Source organism: Pseudorasbora parva, chromosome 10, assembly GCF_024679245.1.
Source record: "Pseudorasbora parva isolate DD20220531a chromosome 10, ASM2467924v1, whole genome shotgun sequence".
In the NCBI taxonomy this organism is placed as follows: domain Eukaryota; kingdom Metazoa; phylum Chordata; class Actinopteri; order Cypriniformes; family Gobionidae; genus Pseudorasbora; species Pseudorasbora parva.
Window position 1 is genome coordinate 29,412,171 of NC_090181.1, and position 26,260 is coordinate 29,438,430.

Here is a 26,260-nt window from a genome sequence, read left to right on the forward strand (position 1 = left end):
TTGACGTATGTGGATACTTTCTGGCTGTTAAACATTAGTAGCCACTTTGCTTGATGTTTTATTTATAAAATTAATCAGTAAGGCTGCATTTACTTGATCAAAAAGGGTAATACTGTGAAATATCATTAGTCTTCATTGTCACATGATCCTTGAGAAATCATTCTATTATTCTGATTTGGTGCTCAAGAAACATTTATGAATTTCAAAAACAATGGTTTAAAAAACACATTTATTAGAATTTTTTAACTGCAGAAGTCACTTTTTATAAATGTAATGTGTCCTTGCTAAAAATAGTTGTTTTAAAGTGAGACACTGCAAGCAAAACATGTTTGTTTTTTTCAGTCTAGAAAACATCCAAAATACACCATTTATAGCACTTTATCTATTTGCATCTATAGGTTTCAAGTACATATCTTTAAAATGTCAGAACACTTACATACACCAAACTTTTCTGACTGTATTTTCAGATCTGGAGGAATAAAAATAAAAAAAGATATCCAAAATCCGCTCTGTAAAAACCTTTGGCTCTCTAATAAGAATTTAGAACCTGGCTTTATCCAATGTTCAGATTTTTGTTCTAGAAATGAATGCAAATTAGTGCATATTTATTTAGATAATGAACCATTTGCATATTTAAACATTGTTTTAATTCTTAATGTTATCAGTCAACTGGGGAAATATGTTGATATCTATTAGTTAATTTTTTTTATCCTATTCACCGGGGGTGTCTTGCATGCCTTAAAAAAACGTACTTGTCCCCAAATGTTGAACAGTAATGACAATTTTAAAATGTGTCTATCATTTTAATCATGTTTGCAAGTAGCATGCATGGTCTGTGCTCATCTGCCATACAATACAACTCTGTAATTCCCTTTATGTCCAGCGGAGGGCCACTGCATTCCAGCCAAAACATGCCGATCCGTGCCACATCTCAGCTAGTTTATTCCCTAGTTAAAAATAAAAGTGCTGAAGTTCTATATTTCAGATCTGTTCTACGAAATCACCAATGAAACCATGCAGTGAGATTTAAATAAAGAGTGCTAATTGGAAGCATGATTAACTTTAAATGCCGTGTAATAGATCTAAACAGGCCTACCATTTAGTCTGAAGGCTAAATGCTTCCTTTTGGAAACTAAATTAAGTAAAGATGCAATGTAACATAATATAATGCAATGTCATTGATGGCACATGCATTTAATGAAGGACATTATGTGAAATACCAAAAAAACTATGACATACAGTCAACATTACTGTCAACTTTTCTTTTGCTCCCAGTAGTTCACACCCCCTACCGCCTAAAAAGGCAAGAGAGAGTGCAGCTGGTAAAAGCTACACTGCCTAAGAATAAACCAGGCTTTCAATGGATAAGGTTACCTTGAAGCAGCCCAGCACTTTTCCCGTCCCACACCCATGTGAGGCACCAATAACATGGGCTAAATTACCAGCACCTATTTGCTGCGTCCCCTGCCTGAGCCTGAACTCCCCTGTTTACGTCCCCGACCTAACATCCCATTCTCCCACAGCCATGATCCCAAATCCGGCACTTTGAAAACCCTCGCCCCATTTTTCTCACAAGATTGTGAGGTTTCACCCCTGGATTGGATGGGGACGACAAAGAGGAACATCATTTCCTGAATGGGATTTAACATCGACTGGGTGAAACCGACAAAATAAGATTACACAAGCAAAATCAAAGGACATTGAAGAACCACCAAAAACTACACCATGGCTCAGGCAACTAAAGGTACTGCAGGTCTTGTTCTCATGATCTCCTGCATTTGATTGACAGAGTTTAACAAATAATAATTAATAAAAAAAATCTAAATACATATTATAATATTTTATAATAATAAAACTTTGGAATAATAAAACACTGATCTACAATAAATACTTTTGTGATGCTATAAAACTAAACTAACTGCTCAGTTAATCTTAATGTTTTTTTGACAAATTGATTTTAATCTGGTGAAACAAATTAAATGCTGTATAATGATATTTATATAAAATGTAAAATAACATTTTCACGACTAATAGCCTACAGAAAAGTCCATAATTAACTTAAACTAATTAATATCCTTTGAAGTGTATAGATTTATTTAGATTTATGAACTATATTTATTGGTGATTAAAAATAGGTCTAGTGCAGAGCTTATATATATATATATATATATATATATATATATATATATATATATATATATATATATATATATTAGAAATGAATACAGTTTATTCAGCAAGGACTTTCTAAAAAATATAATTTGTGATCAAATGCAGCCTTGGTGAAAGATTTCTTATAAAAATCTTACTGACCACAAACTTTTGAAGGTATTGTTTTGTGTGTGTCATATTTTGGTGAATCTAGCAAACATGGTTTATATTTGCAATGACAATACCAAGACTTTTTTGTTAGCGATTCCAAGCAGTTTATTTGTTTAGTTGACGCCACTAAACTTAAGCAGCAGGGAGAAAATAACAAGATGGAGATGCAGTTTATTCTTGCAAGTGTGAAGTCAGTCGTGTATCTCCACTTAATGTAAGAGAACAGCTGCAACAAGTATCAGTGCATGTCATTATGGTCCAGTATAAAACAGGCATAGTAAATGGAATATACCTGTATTAATACAATAGACATTTAGCAAGCATATATTTTTTTCTTCCTGAATATGTGAAATTTAGGAGTATTTCAAAGGTTTGCTATGTGGTAAAATTAATGTGTGTGACAGGTCCAGTGAAGTCCATCCCTCCTCCCGCTGTAGATGCTCCGGCCAGGGCCGTGCATCCAGGCTCTCTTACGGCTGGGAGCCATGGAATTTTACGAATCATGAATCGCCCGGCACAATGGGTGGTCATCATCACACTCCTGATCTCTTGGTCAGTAGCAGGTGTTGTCATGTTCGACTTTGTCAGTGATGATCAGATTGCAAGTAAGTTTTAAATAATTTTTACAGTTGCCATTTTATTTGTGCTGTTATTTGATTTTCACTTTAAACTGTTTTCCTAGGCATCCAGGATTTTGGTTCTGACCCAGTGCAAGCAGTGAACAAGGCCATTGAAGGCATTGAAAACAAGATAAACCACATGAACAATATGTTTAATGATGCTCATGGTATGACAACTAGTTTCTTTTAGTAGCTAGCTATCATTTTTATATATTAAAATGTTGTAATTTGTTAGTTAATAAATAGTTCAGACAGCCTATTCCTTCCAGGGCAATTAAAATGGCTGAAGCTCTCAGTCTTCAAAAAAAGGTGCAACAAAAAGCTCATAATACAAGTATAAACGAATAACGTGCTGTATTTACTATTCCAACTGTATAAAGTAGCTTTGTGTGAAAATTGGATTCGCGAATGATTCAGACCGTATCAACCGATTCGCTAAAAAGATTCAACTCAGAATGATTCATTCATGAAACGGCCTTCTCTCACATGAACGCGCCAATGAAAACGAATGAGGCGGAAGCCTGAGAATAATGACTTTGATTTTCATCTCTTTCATATAATGTGGCTTGAAATATAGCCTGGGAGTGATATTGACAAAAAAAATATACTTTTATTATGTTTTTGCCCTTTTCTTTGAAAGCTAATTTCATTGTAATTGCATGCAAACCAGTAAACTTTGTGTTGTGGAAGCATAAAATCCGAGCTTGAGGTGAGTAAACAATGACAGATTTTTCATTTTTGACTAAGTCAATCCTTTGATGAGTATTATATATATTTGTTGGTGATTTTAAAAGTTCTCTCTTCTCTTTTATTTGGAATACAGAGTACATCACTGAAATAATATTTAATCCGAAGGAAGCTATTCATTTAGCAGCAGATTCATCTGTGTCTTATCTGACTGGAATATTAAGTGCAGATGGTATGTAGACTACATATTCATGTATGGCCTTTAAACATGATTCATAAGCTGTTTAAAAAACTAATTTTATTTAGCAAGTGCTTATGTTATATTTAATATGCTGTTTTTCCTTAGATACAGGAATCTCTGAAACAGTGAAATACGGCAGCACTGTAATGGATGAGGTTACAGATTGGATCAGATCCCCAGTGGGCTACTTATTCCACTTATTTGAAGGTACTTACATTACTGGTCATGATAAATATATGTGGTTGTTATTGTTTTGCAAGCTGTCATGCAGTCAGAGACCACTGTACAATTCAAGAACATGGTCAAAATAAATGATTAGTCATATTTGAGCATGCCAGATGCACTAATGTCTGTTTAATGCTTCCCGTGCTGCATAGACATACTGGATATAGTGATTACTCCGGTCGATATGGTCAGTGAAGCTGTTGTGCAAATATTAAGCGGGATCAAGACCATTATACAATATCTTTCAACTATTTTCGGAGGCACTGAAGGTACTGCAAAGCACCAACATTGATTCTTCTCATAATTTTATATATACACTCACAATATCTATATACCGGTAATCTATAAGGTGCACTGATCCTCTGCATTTGTTCGGATTGTTTTTTAATTTTTTTATCAGTGAATATAGACATCACTGAAACAGTGAAACTTGGTGGCACTGTAATGGATGAGGTTACAGAGTGGATCAGATTTCCAGTGGGCTACATATTCCACTTATTTGAAGGTATCTACATTTTTGTTGTTCTGAGAGCTGACCTGCAATCAGAGCCTCATGAACTCCATGTATGATGTGCATTTCAATCACCATTTGAAATTGCCACTGATTTCCATGCATAAAGTAATAATTAGTCATATTTGAGCGTTTCAATGAACCATGATTTCAGCTGCTCATGCCAGAGTCACTGATTTCTGTTTAATGCTTTTCATGCTGCCTAGACATCCTGGATGTAGTGATCATTTATCCAACAGACATGGCGAATAAAGCCTTTCTGCAAATTTTAAGTTGGATCAAGACCATTTTCTCAACCATATCCGGGAAACTAGTTGAAGGTATTGATTTCTCGCATTTTTTTAGACATTCAGTTCAAGAATTTGGGAGTCTGTAAGATATATATATTTTGTGCAAAACCAGCTCAACCGTTTTCAACTGTGATGATAAGAAATATTTCTTGAGCAGCAGATCATCATATTAGAATGATTTCTGAAGGATCATGTGACACTGAAGACGGGAGTAATGATAATAAAATTGCAGCTTTGCCATCACAGGATAAATTACATTTTAGAATATTTTAAATTGTAATCATATTTCACAATATTACTGCTTTTACTGTATTTTATTCAAATAAATGCAGGCTTGGTGAGCATAAGAGACTCATAAAAAACTTTTATTGACCACAAACTTTTGAATGGTAGTGTATTTACATAAAAAAAGATCAAATACAATGCACCTTATTAATATTTCAGCTTGGCTTCCCAAACTGAGCACTGATCCCACAGAACTGGCTGAAATTGTTGTAGAGGAGGCCACAGACATAAAGACCACTGTCTCTAAGTACCTCTCTGGTCTGTTTGCAAGGGATGAAGGTATTGTTCATTTGCCATCTCAAAATATTGTGTTCGATCTGTTTTTGCCAACCCAATATTCATTTGTTATATTATTTCTTTTCCCCAGGTGGTATTTCTGAGATTAGCTTTGATCCCATGAAAGTTGTCACAGACACTGTTGAGGAGTTTGTTGACAGGAGGGATTTGTTCTTGGCCTACCTCTCAAACATGATCATGGAAGACAAAGGTGTCCATAATATCAAGTATATACATTTTGTATGCTCATACATGTATCTCTCTAAATATACTCAATGTTCTCTGTTTCAGATAAAACACCACAAGTAATAAGACGGAAAGGTTTGTTGCTGCAATATGAAACTTCGGCCTTTCTTTTGCCATCTGTTCAGTTCAAACTTAGGCCTACAAGTTTTTAAAAACGTTTTTTTATAACAATATTCCTAAATGTTCTTCAGGAGAATTTCTGCCACCTATGGAAAAAGGTTAGTAACTGCACATTCTTTCATTTATATAAAAGCAATAGATTAATAGCGAAACTAACATTAGTAGGCCTACTCTAACCTAATCATTACTAAAACGGCATTGACTAACTTAGTAAACAGGACTTCAAAGGTGTTGTTTTTTTTTTTACTTGGAAAAGAACGAGAGCACGTGTAAAGCGTATTTTTATGTAACAATGCAAGATTTTAAATTCACTAAAATTATGTACTTTCCTGACTCGTCATCATCCCATATACATTCATCTTTATGCAGAGTTTTGTTTTGTCTTATCATGTTTCAATCAATTAATTAGAACAATTTAGAAAACGGTTATATGGTGCATGAAAAGGTCCTGCATGACTGCATTCAGGGATGATTGTTATTTATATTTTCTGTCTGTACTATAGTGTGAATGTTTATGTCCTGCACTCTCTCTCACACAGTACTTCATATTATGTACTTCATTATGTAAAAGTGCTTGCATTTACTTTCTCCAGACTGTTTTAAAAGGTGCATGACATATTTACCAAATACAAAAATAAAAAGTTGATATCAAATGCATTTCTTGCTGTTTGATTTCCTGCCCCTTTCTTGCGGTGTATTGCGACGTCTAAACTAACCTGAGAAACATTCATCGGTTGATATATTCACACACATAAAGCATGTAGGAGTTCTTACCACTGGTATGGCACATGTTGCAAGAATATTGTGGCACACAATATTGATGCCCTGAGATTTTAAGCTGAGGTTGTGAAAAGAGCATTTTCATTTGGAGTTGCTGCGCTCTAGATGCGTGTTTTCTGCTCAAACAGTGGAGGATTTTGCTAGCAAGGTCATTCATGAGCTGAAAAATTTCATGACTTGAATGCAATGCAAGTCATGTTCGATAAAAACGTCTATGAAATGCATAAATCTAAATGTACACAAAATAAATTAAAAAGACCTTAAGGTGTCACAAAATATAAGCATTGAGATTTAAAGAAACGACTAAAATGGTGCAACTGAAGTTTTTTGTCAGGGTGCAACATGTTACAGTCATCAATGTGATGTAATGAGTGTAACCAAATTTCCAACCAGAAAACATTTCTCATACGTAAACTGGTAAATGTGTTTTTATCTGCAAATTGAGTTAAAGGGATAGTTCACCCAAAAATAAAAAAATGATGTTTATCTGCTTACCCACAGTGTTTTTTTTTCTTTAGTAGAACACTAATGAAGATTTTTAACTCCAACCGTTGCTCGTATAATGCATGTCAATGGGTTTTTTCTATGAAAGCACTATAAGAGTAAAACACACATAATGCATATTAAACCCTGTGGCTTTTGATGATACATTGATGTCTTAAAACACGAAACGATCCGAACAGTATTATTATTTTTTTACCTCCTAGCAGGCGAATCTCATCTAGTATTCCCAACCCCATTACCCATTACTTCCGCTGGAGAAGGTCAAAATCCAGCGCGATCATAGATATGTGTACATAGATGCCTCATTCGTGTTCTACTAAAGAAACAAAAACAACTACATTTTGGATGTACTTGTAAGCAGATAAACATCAAATTTAAATTTTTGGGTGAACTATCCCTTTAAATTCTTTCATAAAACTGAATTGAAAAATGACTTCATAAAACAGTTGCAGAAATACTAGGCAAAAAACAGGACCCTACCTATGCTGCCTACATTGCTGTGAGAGCCACAGTGAAGGAGACAGACAGCACTAAACAGGAAATCGAAGAGGTTGAGGAGGAACATGGTGAGGTGGAAGTTGCTGAAGATAAAATTGAAAAAGCTCAAGCTATCTTGGACGTTACAGAGGTGGAAGAAACGGCTGAGGACCCCACTGCTATCACAGATGAAGATGCTGAAATGTCCTCCAGTGTCATGGAGGAGGGAAAAACTATTGGAACAGCTGAAGGTGTTGCAGATGTTACAGACGAGAAACCTTATATACCAGAAGTTATAGATGAAGAAACAGCATTTGAAAAGATTGAAGATATCTCTGATTTTGCAGAGGATGAATCAACTGAAATTACCTCTGAGGCTTCAGATGTGAAAGACCTTGAAGATACTTTGGATGTTGTTGCAGAGGAAGAAGTTAATGAAATGGTTGAAAATATTGCAGATGTTACTGAGGAGGAACCTTCTGATATGCCAGATGTCATAGATGAGAAAAAAGCATTTGAAAAGATTGAAGATATCTCTGATTTTGCAGAGGATGAATCAACTGAAATTACCTCTGAGGCTTCAGATGTGAAAGACCTTGATGTTACCTCAGATGTTGTTGCAGAGGAAGCATTTACCGAAATGCTTGAAGATACTGGAGATGTTACAGCGGTGGAACCTTCTAATATACCAGATGTCATAGACGAGGATATCTCTGATTTTGCAGAGGATGAATCAACTGAAATTACCTCTGAGGCTTCAGATGTGAAAGACCTTGACGTTACCTCAGATGTTGTTGCAGAGGAAGCATTTACCGAAATGCTTGAAGATACTGGAGATGTTACAGCGGTGGAACCTTCTAATATGCCAGATGTCATAGACGAGGAAATGGTAATTCAAAAGTTTGAAGATATCTCTGATTTTGCAGAGAACGAATCAACTAAAATAACCTCTACAGATGTGGTGGAAGACATTGGTGATTCCTCAGATCATTCATTTACAGAGGAGAAAGAAACAACTGAAGAACCAGCAATCAAAACATCAGCCGATAGTTCAGAAGTTACAACCGAAATTGAATCAGATGATACAGATGAAAAGAAAGTTGAAGATGTCCCCAGTGTTGCAGAGGAGGATGAAGAAACTGAAACAGTCAAAGATACTTCTGATATCATAGATGAGGAAGAAGAACCTGAAACAGATGAAGAAAGCATCATCACAGCTGAAATTGCACAAGAGGCACAGTATCTGCCACCTGAATTGGCTGAATCTACTCCAGATAACATCTGTGTGAAGAAAAAGGAGGAAGCAGCAGAACTTGATGATCATGACAAAGTCAACAGTATGGGTGGTTTAGAAGTGGAAGATGCTGCGATTTCTGATGCCGAAAAGAGCACAAAGGACCTGGTGAATGAAGAAGATGAGGTTGATGTTTTAAATGAGATTGAAGTGTCTGATCAAACTATCACTGCTGGTGAAGATGACCATGATGACAAAGAGGAGCGTGTCCTTCTTACTGTCCAACATGATGTCACAAACAGAGATGATGAGAATAACAATAACAATGACAGAAAGAGGGATGTTATAAAAAGCCTGAGCAAGCGGAAAAAATCTCAAAGTCATTCCATTAAAACAGATGACCAAGAAGTACACAAGGATCTTCATGAAGAGTCTGACAAAGGTAATTTTTGTATAATTTACAAATAGGAAAACGTGATAGTTGACAGATGGCAACCAATATCTTAATAGATGACTTTAATAACAAATTGTAATTCACTTACCATGGGGAAATTAATCACTAAAATAAATAGGCTGTTTATTATTATTATTTTGGTTGTTTAAAAACCATTGTTAACTGATTAATAAAAATAAAAGAAAGGTTGTACATTTACAATAACATAGCTAACTTTTTTTTTGCTCCCTAAAAAATTGTAGTAACTGCAGTTATATAAATAGTGTGATGTTTAAAGGGATAGTTCACCAAAAAATTACAATTATGTCCTTATTTACTTAAGAATGTCGGCAACCAAACAGTTGATAGACCATTTTCTTTTCAGTCTTCTTTTCAATATGAAAGTCGATGGGGCCCATCAATTGTTTGGTTACCCATATTCTTTAATACTTTTGTGCTGAATCATACAGGTTTGGAACAACTTTAGGGTAAGTACATGAAATGGGGGGGGGGGGGGGGGTCATTGAACTATCCCTTTGAATATAATGACAGTTCATCAAAAGCACCAACTATAGTTTTTCAATGATTAGGCTGGCCAAGCAGTGTTTGAATCATTTGTGATTGCTGTGGTTCACATCATTGTAGCTAAACTTTTTGTTGGCTAAGTACAAATTAGCTAAATAGGTTGCCATAATGCATCCAAAAATATCAGTTACTCTATAACTTCTCTCTTGCCTGTTTGATATTGCATAAATTCTGAAGAACGCTAGTGTCTTAGACATTTTGACTGGGAAGAACAACAAATTGATGGATGAAGATAAAGTTTAATTCACTGTTGCTTTTACTCCACCTCTGCTTCTGGAAATATATCGTTGAAAAAGGACCAAAACTGCTGGAGGATAACGGGATCTGCTTGATAGATAGATAGACAGACAGACAGACAGACAGACAGACAGACAGACAGACAGATAGATAGATAGATAGATAGATAGATAGATAGATAGATAGATAGATAGATAGATAGATAGATAGATAGATAGATAGATAGATAGATAGATAGATAGATAGATAGATAGATAGATAGATAGATAGCCTCTTTTGTCCAGTATTTATTGCTTTTGTTTTATATATTGGCAATTGTTTTCTGTTAATTTGTATTAAATACATTGTGTAATTTAGAATGACTTTAATTTAATTTATCAAATCACAGGAACATTTTAAACTATATACCATTCATTCATTTGTTTTTGTTTTTTGCACTAATTTGTATAGAATTGCAGTGTCTTGTTTATTAAGTACTGTGTAGTATGGTAGTTTTTGTATTAAATTTGATGGCACAAACATGCAACTGTAACTCAAAAAAGCTGCATTTAATTATTGCAAAGCCATTTATTTTGCTTACCTAAATGGTTCCATTATTATTTTCATTTTGCCATCTAACACAGTGACATGGCTGACAACCACTTTGCTGCTTACAACAAATATTGTTAACACAATTAATAAAATATTATAGTGCACTAATTCATGCACTAATTCTCATTGTTCATTAATCATATGTACGTTAAAAACATGTAACTCTCATTTAACATTTACTCGTGATTTCAGTTCTTGAACAAGTGAAAGAAGCCAAAGAAAAAAAAGCTAGAGAGGAGATATACAAAATCATTCAAGGTGAATGGTTGTTGTTTTCTTTAGTGCTTGCGCACCATAAAATATAGAGCTTGTGCAAAATGGAAACTGCAATTTTATGAGAATAATTTGACATGATCTTTTCTGTTATTCCAGATATGAGGGAAAAGAAGGGCGGAGGTGAAGAGGAAGAAATAATACTACAACAAATAAACATATCAGTAGAAAAAGTCAGGCAAAAAGAAAAAGAACATGACAAAAAGGAGATGGAAAAGGTTAAAAGAAAACAAAAATCAAAAGTGGACAAGACTCAAGAACCAACAGGTAAGGTTACACATATTTATCTTTTTCATTGATCTCATGTTTCTCATGTAAAAAGCTGAACATCCACATTTAGATTTTACACAAAGTCTGTATTCTGCGCAATTTGTTTTAGAATGTACCTTGCTACAGTTGCTTTTTATAGATTAGAAGTAAAATCCTGCACTGTTTCAAAAGATAATGTAATTGTACTATGTATATTATGTGTTCTAGAAAAGGACACCAAGAAAAAACTTGACAAAAAGGTCAAGGTGACTAAAGTGGATGAGGAACCCCCTCTAAAAAAGACAAAATCTGGTACATAAATGATGTACTAACACCATTAGAAAAGATAAATAAAGCTTTCTTCATTCATTACACTGTCTGGGGGTTAATGTAACAAAAAAAAACAGTAAGATATTAAGATAATTTCAATATTATTTTTTTTTTTTTATATATATATATTTTTTAGAATTATAGGATATATTGGTCCAGTAGTTGTTATGATCATCAGTAGAGTCATGACCATTAAATGTCACTTTTAATGCCAATTCACACTGACTAACATGGACAATCAGCAGATTACAGTATGTCACTTTTCAGACGTTCCAAGACCCCACAAATTCTTATTCAACATGTTCAGTCGATGAAAACAACTGCTGATGGGTAACACACTGATCTGACCGTTAGTTGGCATCTGTTGGTTTAGTGTGAATTGCCCTTTACAAAGCCGTCTGATTCTAAAGAGAAACAAACTTAAAATGTGTTTACAAAATGTATTACAAAATTCAATTTAATGTGTACAATTTAATCTGCACAGGAGCACCAGAGAAAAATGTTAAACCAGCAAAGAAAGGTATTCAACACATTTTGTGATTATGTGATTAATCTCTTTTACATTTCATATCTACAATATTTTTTGTTTTTTTTTTAAATAAAGATTTCAGTGAAGTAACATTCCTAAATTCCATATTTAATACAGAAGCCGAACCTGTGAAACAAAAAGTAAAGCCTGTGGAAATTATTTCTAAAGGTAACATACTGTACATGTGCCATGCACTTTATAGATGTGAATGTTATTACATTTTTATATAATTGGAAAAGCAACTGTTTTTTAAGGGTACATGTTCTATCACACTATCACACTACGTTCTGACGATTACACCTTCTAAACACAAAGCAAATGTTTTTACGCTATCAATCCGCTGTTGCTCTCATACACTCAATCTATCTGTTGTCTTTCAGATGATGTTACTAAGAAGGTGGCCAAAGCTAAAGGTAAAAAAGATTCAAAACGTCAGTTATAGTATTTCCATACCAGCATCTAACAGACAGTAACAAGGTGGTGACATGAAGGCTCAGCTCTATGGTTGCAGATCTGGGATGTATTTTATGTCTCTAATAGCCAGTTTATCCTCCGCTGCATTAATATATATTGTTTTATAGATATTGAGATTGCCAAGGACAAAACTAAAGCAGTCACTGTAAAGAAAGGTATGTACTTGAACTAACTTGTGTGATAGTTGACTTTCTGTTTGGTTCCATTTAAATGAACACACAATAAATATAAATGTGTATTTACAGAAGCTGAGTTGGCCATAAAAGAGACCAAACCATCCCCAGCTAAGAAAGGTATTGTTGTATGTTCTTGCTTCCCTAACACACACACAACGCAGAATACATTATATAAATGCATTATGTACAGTATACAACCATTGTACATTTTGGATATATTTTAAAGAAATTAATACTTTTATTCTGCAAGGATGCTTTAAATTGATTTAAAAAAAGTAACTAAAATTGTTTACCAAAAAATCTATTTTAAATTAATTCTGTTCTTTTGAACATTCTATTCATCAGAGAATCCTGATAAAATGCATCACAGTTCACCACAAAAATATTAAGCAGTATGTTTATTGAGCAACAAATCAACATATTAGAATGATTTCTGAAGGATAATGTGACTGTTGTAGATTAACAATACTGAAATAAGCTTTGCTATCACAGGAATAAATTATATTTTCAAATTTTCAAATAGAAGACAATTTTTATAAATTATAATAATATTTCTTATAATAATGTTTTAAAACCATAAATTGCATATAATACTGCCTAATACAACATCATATACAACATTGCATCAGGAAAGTATTCATAGCGCTTCACTTTATCCACGTTACAGCCTTACTCCATAATTAATTAAATTAATTATTTTCCTCAAAATTCTACAAACAATACCCCAGAATGACATGAAAGAAGTTTGTTTGAAATCTTTACAAATTGATTTATGTAAAACCACATGTACATAAGTATTCACAGCTTTTGCACAATACTTTGTTGAAGCACCTTTGTCACCAGCTTCGAGTCTTTTTGAGTATGATGCTACAAGGTTGGCACACCTATTTTTGGGCAGTTTCTCACATTTTTCTTTGCAGGACCTCTCAAGCTCCATCAGGTTCAATGGGGAGCGTCGTTGCACAGCCATTTTCAGATCACTCCAGAGATGTTCAATCGTTTCAAGCCTGGTCTGTGACTGGGCCACTCAAGGATATTCACAGAGTTGTGCCATAGCCACTCTTTTGTTATCTTGGCTGTGTGCTTAGGGTCGTTGTCCTGTTGGATGATAAACATTTGCCCCAGTCTGTAGTCCAGATTGCTCTTGAGCAGGTTTTCATCAAGGATGTCTCTGTACATTGCTGCATTCGTCTTTCCCTCAATCCTGACTAGTCTCCCAGTTCTTGCTGCTGAAAAACATCCCCACAGCATGATGCTGCCACCACCATGCTTCACTTTAGGAATGGTATTGGCCAGCTGATGAGCTGTGCCTGGTTTCCTCCAGACATGACACTTGCCATTCAGGCCAAAGAGTTCAATCTTTGTTTCTTCAGACAAGAGAATTTTGTTTTTTCGTGGTCTGAGAGTCCTTCAGGTGCCTTTTGACAAACTCCATCCAGCCTTTACCAAGGAGAGGCTTCTGTCTGGCCACTCTACCATACAGGCCTGATTGGTGGAGTGCTGCAGAGATGGTTGTTCTTTTGGATGGTTCTCCTCTCTCCACAGAGAATCAGTGGAGCTATGTCAGAGTGACCAGTGGGTTCTTGATCACCTCTCTGACTAAGGCCTGTCTCCTCCGATCACTGAGTTTGGCAGGGTGTACAGCTCTAGAAAGAGTCCTGGTGGTTTCAGATTTCTTCCATTTACAGATGGAGGCCACTGTGCTCATTGGGTCCTTTTATGCTGCAAAACAAATTTCTATACCCTTCCCCAGATCTGTTACTCTATACAATTTTGTCTCTAGGTCTACAGACAATTCCTTGAACTTCACGGCTTGGTTTGTGCTCTGACATGCACTAATAGCTCTGGGACGTTATATAGACAGGTATGTGCCTTTCCAAATCATGTCCAATCAACGAAATTTACCACAGGTAGACACCAATCAAGTTGTAGAAACATCTCAAGGATGATCAGTAGAAACAGGATGCAGCTGAGCTCAATTTTAAGTATTTAAAGTGTAATGGCAAAGGCTGTGAATACTTATGTACATGTTTTTTTCTTCACAAAAAGACTCAGGACAAGACAATGAAAGAGACAAACAAGAGCAAACTAAAAACTGGCTAGGGAAAAAGCTAATTAACTAAATAACTGAAAATAGAAAAGGAACAAGAATGATAGATAATCTAAAAAATAACCTAAACTAGCTACCAAGAGAAAAGCAAAAAAATACTAGGGATAAATGACTATGGCAAAAAAACCAAACAGTGATTCTACAGTCAATGAAATCATAGTGTACTTAGTTTTTCACACATGGACTTTCCACTTTGTCTTTATTTTTGTCAAATAAACCATGATACGGTATGATATGTGGTCTGATGTGTTGTTGTTCATCTAAGATTGTGTTTACAGAATTTTAAAACCTGAAGATTTTTTTGTAATTTTTTTGTATTATCATGTCCTGGTACATAAAACAATAGAATTTAACAGGGTGTACTTTCTTTTTCACATGACTGTACTTCCAATTAACAAGCCACTTAATTGCATTTCCTAATATATATATTTTATATACCTTTTGCCTCCATTTCAGAGGTTGTTGCTAAAGAAAAGGATAAAGCAGCCCCTGTAAAGAAAGGTATGATTTCATATCCATATTTTATTTTGTATGTGCTATAATTTATTTCAATTGTTCTTTACTCGTTTGCAGAGACTAAAATTACAACAGAAAACGCCAAAACACCTCATTCAAAGAAAGGTATCATAATGCACATCTAATGTCTCTAGTATGAAAACAGCTATTACAATTTTATATACTTTCTTTTGTTTAGAAATAACAGTGCTGCAGTATGTCAATGTTCAGTTTACAAAACCAGTAATCTTTATTTATTTATTTATTTTTTACTTTTTGCAGAGGTTGAAGTTGTGAAGGAACCTAAACCACATCCTGGAAAGAAAGGTATTTTTCTGTCTAAAATATTTACATTTTTTAGACTCTTTTTTTAGACAAAACTCCGAACTATTACAAATGCACTTAATAGAATCGTTAACCCAGAATGAGTCAAATGATGTATGGTATACACTTATGATTCTTTTATGGTATTTTTTATTTATTATTATTATGATGTCAGAAAGAACAGCTTTGGCATGTGTGTGTGGTAACATTTTGTATTTCAAGGAATAAAGTAAATAAAATAGGACTGAATTACGATTAAATGTTCATTTTTAGGGGAACAATTGCTTTAAACAACCACTGTTATAGTTCTGTGTATTGATGATGTGTGTTGATGATTGTTTGCTCAGACATGAGTATAAAATGTCACTTTTTCTTTCAAAAAATCTAAAGATATCAAAGAAAAGGCAAAAGTAGCTCCAAAAGAAAAAGGTATGTTTGTCCTGTAAAAAATATTTATTTAGTGTATCGTGCATAGTTAAATAAAAAAAATTGAATTAGAGATAACATATTTTTTTCTGTTTAGTTGCTGAGGCTGTCAAGGAAAAAGCTAAGCCAGTAAAGAAAGGTAGTTTGTTGTGTGTGTGTGTACCATTTATAATGTTTTGCATAAATTAACAGATTATATGAACAGTTTGTTTTAAATGCTTCCCAGAACCTGAGGTTACTAAAGAAAAGGTCCATCTTGCACCTTCAAAGAAAGGTACCAGTCTTGTTTTTTTTGTTTTTTTGTAAATAATTTTTGGGTGAAATGTGTCCTTTAAGGGTTAGAGATCATTTTCTGTATAACTTTGGGGTTAATGAGTATGCTTTAACATTCCTCATCTTACACATGCTTATTCAATTTTAAATCATTATGGGCTCCATGGATGATGCAAGCCAAAAAAGTACATTTCTCTTGTAATACAATTTAAGAGTCAGACAAATTGTCTTATTTCATATTACAGCTAAAGTTCCTAAGGAAAAGGCTAAACCTGTGAAGAAAGGTCTGTTTCTAATTCCACTGTTTCTCATTAAGTATTTTCTTGAGATTAGTTTTATTGTATGATATTACATGCAGTACAACCTAAAGTCGCAAAAAGAAAAGTGTTATTTTGATTAAGCTTTGAAAAAAGTATGCATTGAAAGTACTTACGTTTTTCACTTCTTTCAGAAGCTAAAGTCAAAGATAAACCACCAGCGCCTGTTTTATTGGCTGTGCTTTTCAAATTCAAGAATGTAGTGAAATGTTTTTCATTGTAAAAAAAAATATTTGATGTCTTTTTTTCTTTTGTTTTTTTCTTCTGACTTCTAGAAGCTGACGTTGCTGTAGAAAAAGTAAAACCAGCGCCCAAAAAGAAAGGTATGACAATTCCACAGAAAATAAATGGCCTTCTAAACTAAATGCAGTGTATTTCATTTTGGCATAAACTGCTGATGATGAAATTACAGAGCCAGAGGTTTCCAAAGAAAAGGCCAAACCAGAGCCCTTGAAGAAAGGTAAAAAGACTAAGGCAAAGCAAGTTATTTTGTGTGTTTTTCTATCACTCTCATTTATATATCATACACCTCTTACTTTCTTCATACTGTAGAGCCTGAGGTTCCATAACCCAAACCAACTGTAGTAAAATTGCAGCAATTTTATTACATTTTTTTGTTTTTATTTAGTTACATATTTATTTCATTTAGATACTGCAGAAGTTAAAGAAAAAACAGCTCAGGTTAAAAAAGGCTCTTATGTCAGTAATTATTGTATTATCTGGAGAATGAAAAACCTGTCCCTATGATTCACACAAAAATATGTCTTTTGTTGAATTGTCTGTACAAAACCGGATTCATAGATTGAAAAGCATTGTTTCAGATTTTTTCAAAAAATGGTTTAAACTTTGTTTCATGTAGAGCCGAGACAACTGGTTTACAGTTACTTTGTTGCAGTCTTTCTTTGGTTCTCAGAAAAGTATGTTTTTTATTTTTTTTGTAATATTTTCTGATGTGAAGACAAATCAAGCACCAGAAAAGAAAGGTTTCTTGATTTTAGATAATTGTGAATTAAACCTCTGATTTACATATATCATGTAATTTTTTCAGAGGATGAAGCCCCCAAGGAGAAAGCTAAAGCAGCTCTCGTGAAGAAATGTATCACGTTTTTCAACTCGAAATTATGTACTAGAAAATTGTATTTTTACTAAAAAATGATAATATTTACTTCCCATATCCACAGTCAGTTAAAAAGCCTGTAGTTTTGTTTCAGAGGAACAGTACACATCTGCAAGTTTAAATGCTTTTCTCTTTCAGTATTTCAATAATTCAGAGGCAAAAGCTCCCAAGGACAAAACTAAACCAGCTCTTTTGAAGAAAGACTTAACCTAACTTAACACAGCATTTAATTTAAAAGTCTATTGATTGTGACATTAACTGAGCCTGCTGACTCATTTTCAGAGCCTGGTGTTTCTAAGGGGAAAGAAAAACCAACTGCCAAGAAAGGTATGGAAAGATATGGAAGGATACTTGATCTTTTTTTTTTGTCAAACTCTATATTGTATATAAACTCACCTAAAGGATTATTAGGAACACCTGTTCAATTTCTCATTAATGCAATTATCTAATCAACCAATCACATGTCTCCTGAACTCCAAACTGAATGTCAGAATGGGAAAGAAAGGTGATTTAAGCAATTTTGAGCGTGGTATGGTTGTTGGTGCCAGACAAGCCGAGTATTTCACAATCTGCTCAGTTACTGGGATTTTCAACAATTTCTAGGGTTCACAAAGAATGGTGTAAAAAGGGAAAACATCCAGTATCCGGCAGTCCTGTGGGCGAAAATGCCTTGTTAATGCTAGAGGTCAGAGGAGAATGGGCTGACTGATTCAAGCTGATAGAAGAGCAACTTTGACTGAAATAACTACTCGTTACAACCGAGGTATGCAGCAAAACATTTGTGAAGCCACAACACGCACAACCTTGAGGCGGATGGGCTACAGTAGCAGAAGACCCCACCGGGCACCACTCATCTCCACTACAAATAGGAAAAAGAGGATACAATTTGCACGAGCTCACCAAAATCTGACAGTTAAAAACTGGAAAAATGTTGCCTGGTCTGAGGAGTCTCGATTTCTGTTGAGACATTCAGATGGTAGAGTCAGAAAATCATTTAAATGCCACAGCCTACCTGAGCATTGTTTCTGACCATGTCCATCCCTTTATGACCTTCGTGTACCCATCCTTGGGTGGCTACTTTCAGCAGGATAATGCACCATGTCACAAAGCTTGAATCATTTCAAATTGGTTTCTTGAACATGACAATGAGTTCACTGTACTAAAATGGCCCCCACAGCCACCAGATCTCAACCCAATAGAGCATCTTTGGGATGTGGTGGAATGGGTGCTTCGTGCCCTGAATGTGCATCCCACAAATCTCCATCAAATGCAAGATGCTATCCTATCAATATGGGCCAACATTTCTAAAGAATGCTTTCAGCACCTTGTTGAATCAATGCCACGTAAAATTAAGGCAGTTCTGAAGGTGAAAGGGGGTCAAACACAGTATTAGTATGGTGTTCCTAATAATCCTTTAGGTGAGTGTATAATATATATTTATCAAATATATTGATAAATATATAAATATATATTGCTTTCTTTGAATTGTAGAGCCTGCAGTTGCAGAGGAGAAAGTCAAACCAGCACCCTCAAAGAAAGGTAAAAACTTTTCAATATTATTCAGAGGCAAACTATCCTGAAGATAGGACATCAGTACCTTTTAAACAGTTAGGTTATTGAATATTACTTAACTTTCCAAGCCATGCAATTATGATAATTTCAGATACTGAAGCTACTATGGAGAAAATGAAAGCCCCAGTTAAGAAAGGTGCAGTTTGATTTTGTTGGAATTGTACATGGAATATGTTTTTTTTGTTTTGTTTATATAATGCTAACTGCTAACATCCACTGATGCACAGAGCCTGAGGTTTCCAGAGAAAAAGCTATGCCAGAGCCTTCAAAGAAAGGTAAAATGAAAACGTACCAAAAAATGATAAAATCGTTCAACATGCATATCATAAAATGTTTTTCACATCGGAAAAAATATGAATCTTGCACAGAGGTTGAAGCTGTTGAAGAGAAGGTAAAACCAACAGCGGCTACAAAAGGTACAGTACTCTATCACACTTTTGTACAGTACTCCATCACATTCTGTCACACTTTATTGGGCATAGACATGAAAAAGACTTTACCAACTTAATTGTAAAAAATCTTGAATACTTCAGAGCTCATACTTAAGTTTGGTGTCTTTATAAAAGTGAAACGTCATAGATGTTTGTAGAAGTTGTAAAAGTACAGTTTAAAAAAAAGTTTAAATATAATCTTTTATATTTTATATAAAATATATATTTTACAAAACATGTTCTGCTCTAAAACTTAAAGAAAATCTAAGCTAAATATCAGGACAAGTTCTGTGACAAATTTTAGGCAGATATCTCAAAAAAAGAACTTTCAGTTAGATTTTTTTTTGTCCATAGTACCAATGATTTCCACTAGATGACATCTAGGCTCCACCTGTTCCCATACAGTATAAGGACTCCATATGTGGTTTGAGCAATCTGAACCATACATTTACATAATTTCCATAATATTTATGAAGTAGATATTTTATTCCGAAGTAATGTTAATATTTTATTTGAATTCAATCTCTAAAACTCACATAAAAACATACAGGGCTTGCATCATAGATTTGCGCCCTGTCATTTCTTTGAAAATCAGTCACCAAATAAGAAAACTAGAGTCTAAAAGTTTTCAAATAATAATATAGTTTGTCAAGATTAATTTAGATTTAGACAAAGTGTTCTAAATATATAATCCCAAACGTCCCTCAGGTGTGAGGGAGGGGCAGTCTTAAAGGGGTGATGAATTTAGAAATCAACTTTCCCTTGAGTTTTTGATATATAAAAGGTCATGATAATATAAGAATATCCTGTAAGTTTCAGAACTGTAAACGTCCTTGTTAGTCAAAGAAAAGCTTTTATAGACACTAGGCCCAGAACACAATCGTGAGCTTCATTCTTACGTCACAGCGCGACGAAACACACCTCTACAGTACGTGTGATTAAGTAGCCCCGCCCACCGACTCATGGAGCTGATCGGTCGATTACAAGCCAGCAGCAATAAACATGTGGAAGAAGATAGCAAGCAAGATATTGTGGAAGAACACAGTCGCTGCATAAGCTTCCTTAGAATCATATAATATTAGGAATGTGTTATACTTCATTTATTTTTAATGAAGTTCCAGCTCGTGGGGAAGACTTGTGTGCTCGCTTTATTTTACTGCGGAATCGTTTGTAAACAAGTCTCAAGTGCTGAATTTGTAGAAACAATGCTGTGCCTTCTATATTGGATCCGACAGGAATGGTGCAACAAACTTATGTGAGTAAAACGTCTTTTTTATATGTAATAGTACAGGCCTGTACCAGACCAATGTATATAATACATATATATACAAATGTACGCCCGTCGGCAGAAATTCTTTCTTGATCTGGGCGCGCACGTGTGTGTGTGTGTGAGCGCGTGGTTCGTGCTTAGGCCAGGGACACACTGCAAGCATGCCGTGAATGTCTTTTTATTTTTATTTTTATATTTATTTTATTATTTTTATTTTCATGTCGGCTCCCATGTTAACAGGTTGGAGCTTGCACACTGCTTGCGTGACACGTGCGGCTCGGCTAGAAATAGAAGAGACCCCTGTACATCAATAGCAGCAGCAGCGCCACTTCAGACAAGCTGCTGGTGTGCATAGTCAGAGAAAACGCCCCGTGGCTAACAGGCAACTGAAACGCCATGCTCACAGTGTGTCTCCGGCATTATATCAACCGATCGTGCAGGTGCGGGCCATGTAATACAGTCGCGGGTGGATGAGAAATAAATCATTATGTTTGTTTGATAAAGACAAGTTGCAGTTGCCGCTTTCAAAATAATCTCTCCCTCATGTGAACTGAACTGAACAGTGTAGAAAATAGCCTATTACTAATTAGTTATGATGTTTTTGAATGTAAAAAACACACGATTGTCATTAGTTGACCTTAGAGAACAGTATAAAAAAAGAAAAAAAGCCAGTTCATGACACCTTTAAAAATAGTGGATAAATAAGATACTCTAATCAATGTCATAATAACATTGATTTTCAGAAATATTATCCTGTAAATCCTAATCCAATAAAATGCTAGTTCTTTTGAAAAGAGCATTCTGTTTTTCTTAATATATTTAACGTTAAGCATGTACATTATCTCTTCATAAATATTTTAGCATGTGATTTGACTTGATTTTCAGAGCCTGAAACTACTAAAGAGAAGGAAAAACCTCCAAAGAAAGGTAATTCATTGCAAATGTGAAAAACAGCTTGTGTCCATGTTATTATTTTTTATAATCTGTAAAAGAAAAACCTGAACCTGCTTCTGTAAAGAAAGTAAAGAAAGTGATTGTTTCTTGCTAGATTGTTTCTAGAACAAATTAAAACATCTGTTGATATCAAGAAAAATAAGTGATCTTTAATTATTAGTTTTATCTAAATATAAACATATATTGTACATGAAACACCACTCTAAATATGGTGTTGAATTTTCCATTCATTCACAGAAGCTGAAGTTCCAACAGAGAAAGCAAAACTGGAACCTTCCAAAAAAGGTTAATTATTTACATAATTTATAATGAATTTTTGAAATTGGGGTCAGTGTTTTGTTTAAAGGGCAATGTTTTTTTCGTTTCTTTTTTAATATTCAAAATAATATATTCTATATAATATAAATTTTAGAGGCAGAAGTTGCCACGGACAAACATAAACCCGTCACTGTGAAGAAAGGTATGAATGAGTCTTTTGTTACAATATAATTGCTATTTAAGATTAAAAGACAATAGGAAATGCGAAACTGAACCCGGTAAAAATTATTTCAATAATAATTTCAATAATCTTTTTTACAATGTAATATATCAGTAACCATTAGATAATAGATATTCAAGCTAAGATAATATTATGATATTATATCTCAACATTTTACAGAACTTGCTGTTGCAGTTGATAAGGCAAAAGCAAAACCTGCACCAAAGAAAGGTAGAAATTTTCTCTGTCTTATGACACAAGTTGCAACAGCCATTTTTCTAAGTGCAGTTTCCAAGTCTGAAGCTGCTATACAGATATATATGCATTTGCTTAACTGTTTGACTAGATTAAAACTGAACAATCATTCATTTATAGAGATTGAAATTACCAAAGAGAAAGCTAAACCAGAAGCTCTACAGAAAGGTATTACATTTGTATGCAGTATACACCGATCAGGCATAACATCACTGACAGGTGAAGTGAATAACACTGATTATCTCTTCATCACAGCACATGTTAGTGGGCAGGATATACTTGGCAGCAAGTGATTTTGTCCTCAAAGTTGATGTGTTAGAAGCAGGAAAAATGCGCAAGCGTAAGGATTTGAGTGAGCTTGACAAGGGCCAAATAGTAATGGCTAGACGACTGGGTAAGAGCATGTCCAAAACTGAAGCTCTTGTGGGGTGTTGCTGGTGTGCTGGGGAGAGGGTGCACATACAAGAGATTGAAACAGACTCGATAAACTTATCAAGAAAGCGGGCTCCATTGCAGGGACTGAATTCGATACTGTACAGGTGGTGGCGGAGTGACGAATACTCTCTAAGCTGAGATCTATAATGTCTAACTCCACGCATCCACTACACACTCTTGGAGTGCTGAACACCTGCACCTTAAGCTTGGAACATACTCTTCAAGAACAAAGAAATTTGTTTGTTTTCTCGAGGTGGCAAGAACAAGAACAAAGTTCGTTCTGGCAGTACATTCCATACTTCACGAGAAAAGCAGGTGCCGATCATCTGCGCTTCTCCGCATTAACCATGCTCACATTGAATCTCTGACCAATCACACAATAGTTCTCGGACACCCGCAAGAAAAAAGTTCTGCTCAGGCGATGTGTCGAGAACAAGCTGCAAGAACTCCCAAACCAGGGCTGCGAGAACGAAATGACATCATTTTCTTCTCGCAGCCCTGGGAGCGAGAACGTTTTTTCTCTGTTCTTGCGAAGTATGTTGCAGCCTTTAAATGCAAAAGTCTGAGCGTAGCAGGAAGTCCTTTCTATCGACTGCTATTAGATTATTTAATGTTCTATGCATATAATAGGATTAACTATTGGAATTACATATATAGGGTATTTACTTGTATATTAGGGTAAATTTTTTATTGCATTTATGTACATTTTTAGGTGGGACTATTTATTTTAAATGTTTTGTATTGTAGATTGTAAAAGACTTGAGTGTGGTGTTGTGTTGAGTGGTGAGTGTTGAAGCTGCCATGATGATATAATTTCCTGTAAAGGATATATAAAGTATCAATCTTTAATCTATAAATGTGTCAGGGCTGTTTTGACAGCAAAAGGGAGACCAACACAATATTAGGAAGGTGGTCATAATGTTATGCATGATCTGTGTATACTTTTACATTTTGCAAATCTTTAAAAATAAATACTAGACAAAACTCATGCATGTCACATTCCAAAAAATGTTTATGTTTAATAAATCCCATGTTTAACAGAACCTGAAATAATCAAAGAACAACCAAAGCCAACAAAGAAAGGTACACTACACACATTTATTTGTGATAATAATGACATATTACAGTGAAGTAAATTATTACATTTTTAGGTGCTGTTAATGGCAAGCTAATGTCTTCTACCCATTTTTAAGATAATGCTAATATTTTGTTTTCTTGATGTTTTTGTCATCACAATGTAGTGGATGAAGTCACTAAGGAGGAAGCCAAACCAGCGACTGAGAAGAAAGGTCAGCATTAACAATCAAAACCACAGCTTAAGATAACGCTAAAGTAAACAGTTTACAGTTTTAAAAGTATTTCTCATCATTGCCATTTTAGAGTCTAAAGTCATTAAGGAGAAAGCTAAACCAGTTCCTGTAAAGAAAGGTATCTGCATTAATCAACATTTTCCCTAAGTAAAATATAAAACAAATTATGCAAAAAAAAGTGTATATATATATATATATAAGGTATATTATCATCATTACAGAGGCTGAAGTCATCAAAAAGGTTAAACCAGCCCCTGACAAGAAATGTTTTTATTATTTTATCATTATTTTAACTGCACTGTAAAAAATTATTTGTTGACTTAACTTAATATATTTTGTTATCTTTTTGCATTGGTTTTTTTAAGTTTCTCTTACTTATTTGGATAAGTTATCTGAACTAATTCCATTTAGTAATAAAAACTTCCCCTTCAGTTTTCTGAACTTAAATGTTCTAGTCATCATAACTTCACTTCAGTTTTCTGAACTTAAATGTTCTAGTCATCATAACTTCACTTCAGTTTTCTGAACTTAAATGTTATAGTCATCATAACTTCACTTTAGTTTTCTGAACTTAAATGTTCTAGTCATCATAACTTCACTTTAGTTTTCTGAACTTAAATGTTCTAGTCATCATAACTTCACTTCAGTTGGTTGCAAAGCTGCTTTAATAAGTATTAATTGCATTACTATATTGATTTGTAAATTACATTTGATTTAGAATAAAACCTATAGCAAATTAAAATCACAGCAACACATATCAGTACACATTTATATTTATTGCAAAAACAAACACCAAAAACAACCACACAAAAGGTCTGAAATGTCCTTTCTTCAGAAAATTGCAAAAAGAAACGGCACAGACTGTTAAACACCTCTGATTTGGCTTTATACCATTTTAATTTAAATTTAATTTAAGTTCATTTTAATTAACAATGTGTAAGCTCTCAAGCTTCAGTACATTTATCAATGAGCATAAACAGCACATATGCACCAGTGTTACCTCACTGCATTTTTTTCAGCTTTGCAGCTCTCCCCAACCATTAAACCTAGATTAGAAATAAAAATAAAATAAAAAGTTGGATAACCTCATAGCTCGAGCCCAAACAGTGTGGCAAAGGCATTTAGGGCATCTTCTAGATCCATGACCACAATCTCCGTCTAGTATGACATCCACATCCACAACATCATCTGGGAAGGCACTATCATGTCTGATGTCCTCACTCATGGACAAGATGCCCTACATTAACCCCATGAACAATGTCTCTCTCATCATCATCTGGCTGGAAAAAAATGAGACACAGATACAAATTTTAAGTGGTGCTGTCATAAAATATTTATTCAAACATACATTAAATACTAAAGAACAGCAATACAATAACTATGCAATATAGTAAATATACTTTTTCTAGCTGACAGAATATTTTTTCTGAGGTAAATGTGACATGACATTGCTTAAAAGCTATTTATTGACGTTTGCGCAGTTGAAACACTGCGATTACATGAGACAATACAGATTTCATACATTGTACTGTATCTTTAAACATATTCTCTGATGTTCATACATGTTTATTTCATGCTGTATCTACTAGTAAAGTGCAATATTCAAATGCAAAAAAGCAACAAAAACAACATTTAAAACCACTGTCATATTAAAGGGTTAGTTCACCCAAAAGTGAGAATTAGCCCATGATTTACTCACCCTCAAGCCATCCTAGGTGTATTACATTCTTGTTTCATATAGTTCATTCACTTGGCCCAATAAAAAATGTGCTTGTCCGGAAAAAAGTTCGATATTTTT

General features: G+C 34.4%; 2 protein-coding genes across 2 annotated transcripts in view; both read left to right on the top strand.

Annotated features, from left to right (window-relative positions):
• The first annotated feature begins 1,403 nt into the window (after positions 1–1,403).
• Positions 1,404–11,506, top strand: LOC137090452 (uncharacterized). The gene is made up of 15 exons (XM_067454416.1): positions 1,404–1,744; positions 2,727–2,927; positions 3,005–3,109; positions 3,766–3,861; positions 3,976–4,077; positions 4,248–4,364; positions 4,496–4,600; positions 4,813–4,926; positions 5,341–5,460; positions 5,549–5,668; positions 5,749–5,778; positions 5,895–5,921; positions 10,857–10,922; positions 11,037–11,204; positions 11,415–11,506. Exons 1-15 carry the CDS (start codon positions 1,726–1,728, stop codon positions 11,504–11,506), a joined length of 1,482 nt encoding a protein of 493 aa, XP_067310517.1. The 5' UTR covers positions 1,404–1,725.
• Positions 11,507–11,928: 422 nt separating this feature from the next.
• Positions 11,929–26,260, top strand: part of si:ch211-266g18.10 (axoneme-associated protein mst101(2)) — a 64,850-nt gene continuing 50,518 nt past the window's right edge. Inside the window, exons 1-28 of the mRNA XM_067454417.1 lie at positions 11,929–12,036; positions 12,163–12,213; positions 12,426–12,458; positions 12,627–12,674; positions 12,765–12,812; positions 15,262–15,306; positions 15,379–15,426; positions 15,583–15,627; positions 16,015–16,053; positions 16,148–16,189; positions 16,277–16,324; positions 16,569–16,607; positions 16,916–16,963; positions 17,053–17,100; positions 18,040–18,084; positions 19,249–19,296; positions 19,421–19,465; positions 19,557–19,604; positions 19,698–19,745; positions 21,916–21,957; positions 22,222–22,269; positions 22,397–22,444; positions 22,643–22,693; positions 22,838–22,885; positions 23,900–23,935; positions 24,194–24,235; positions 24,394–24,441; positions 24,533–24,580. Of these exons, the coding sequence (XP_067310518.1) occupies positions 11,955–12,036; positions 12,163–12,213; positions 12,426–12,458; positions 12,627–12,674; positions 12,765–12,812; positions 15,262–15,306; positions 15,379–15,426; positions 15,583–15,627; positions 16,015–16,053; positions 16,148–16,189; positions 16,277–16,324; positions 16,569–16,607; positions 16,916–16,963; positions 17,053–17,100; positions 18,040–18,084; positions 19,249–19,296; positions 19,421–19,465; positions 19,557–19,604; positions 19,698–19,745; positions 21,916–21,957; positions 22,222–22,269; positions 22,397–22,444; positions 22,643–22,693; positions 22,838–22,885; positions 23,900–23,935; positions 24,194–24,235; positions 24,394–24,441; positions 24,533–24,580 (1,309 nt within the window). The 5' untranslated portion in view covers positions 11,929–11,954. The remainder of the gene's footprint in view (positions 12,037–12,162; positions 12,214–12,425; positions 12,459–12,626; positions 12,675–12,764; positions 12,813–15,261; positions 15,307–15,378; positions 15,427–15,582; positions 15,628–16,014; positions 16,054–16,147; positions 16,190–16,276; positions 16,325–16,568; positions 16,608–16,915; positions 16,964–17,052; positions 17,101–18,039; positions 18,085–19,248; positions 19,297–19,420; positions 19,466–19,556; positions 19,605–19,697; positions 19,746–21,915; positions 21,958–22,221; positions 22,270–22,396; positions 22,445–22,642; positions 22,694–22,837; positions 22,886–23,899; positions 23,936–24,193; positions 24,236–24,393; positions 24,442–24,532; positions 24,581–26,260) is intronic.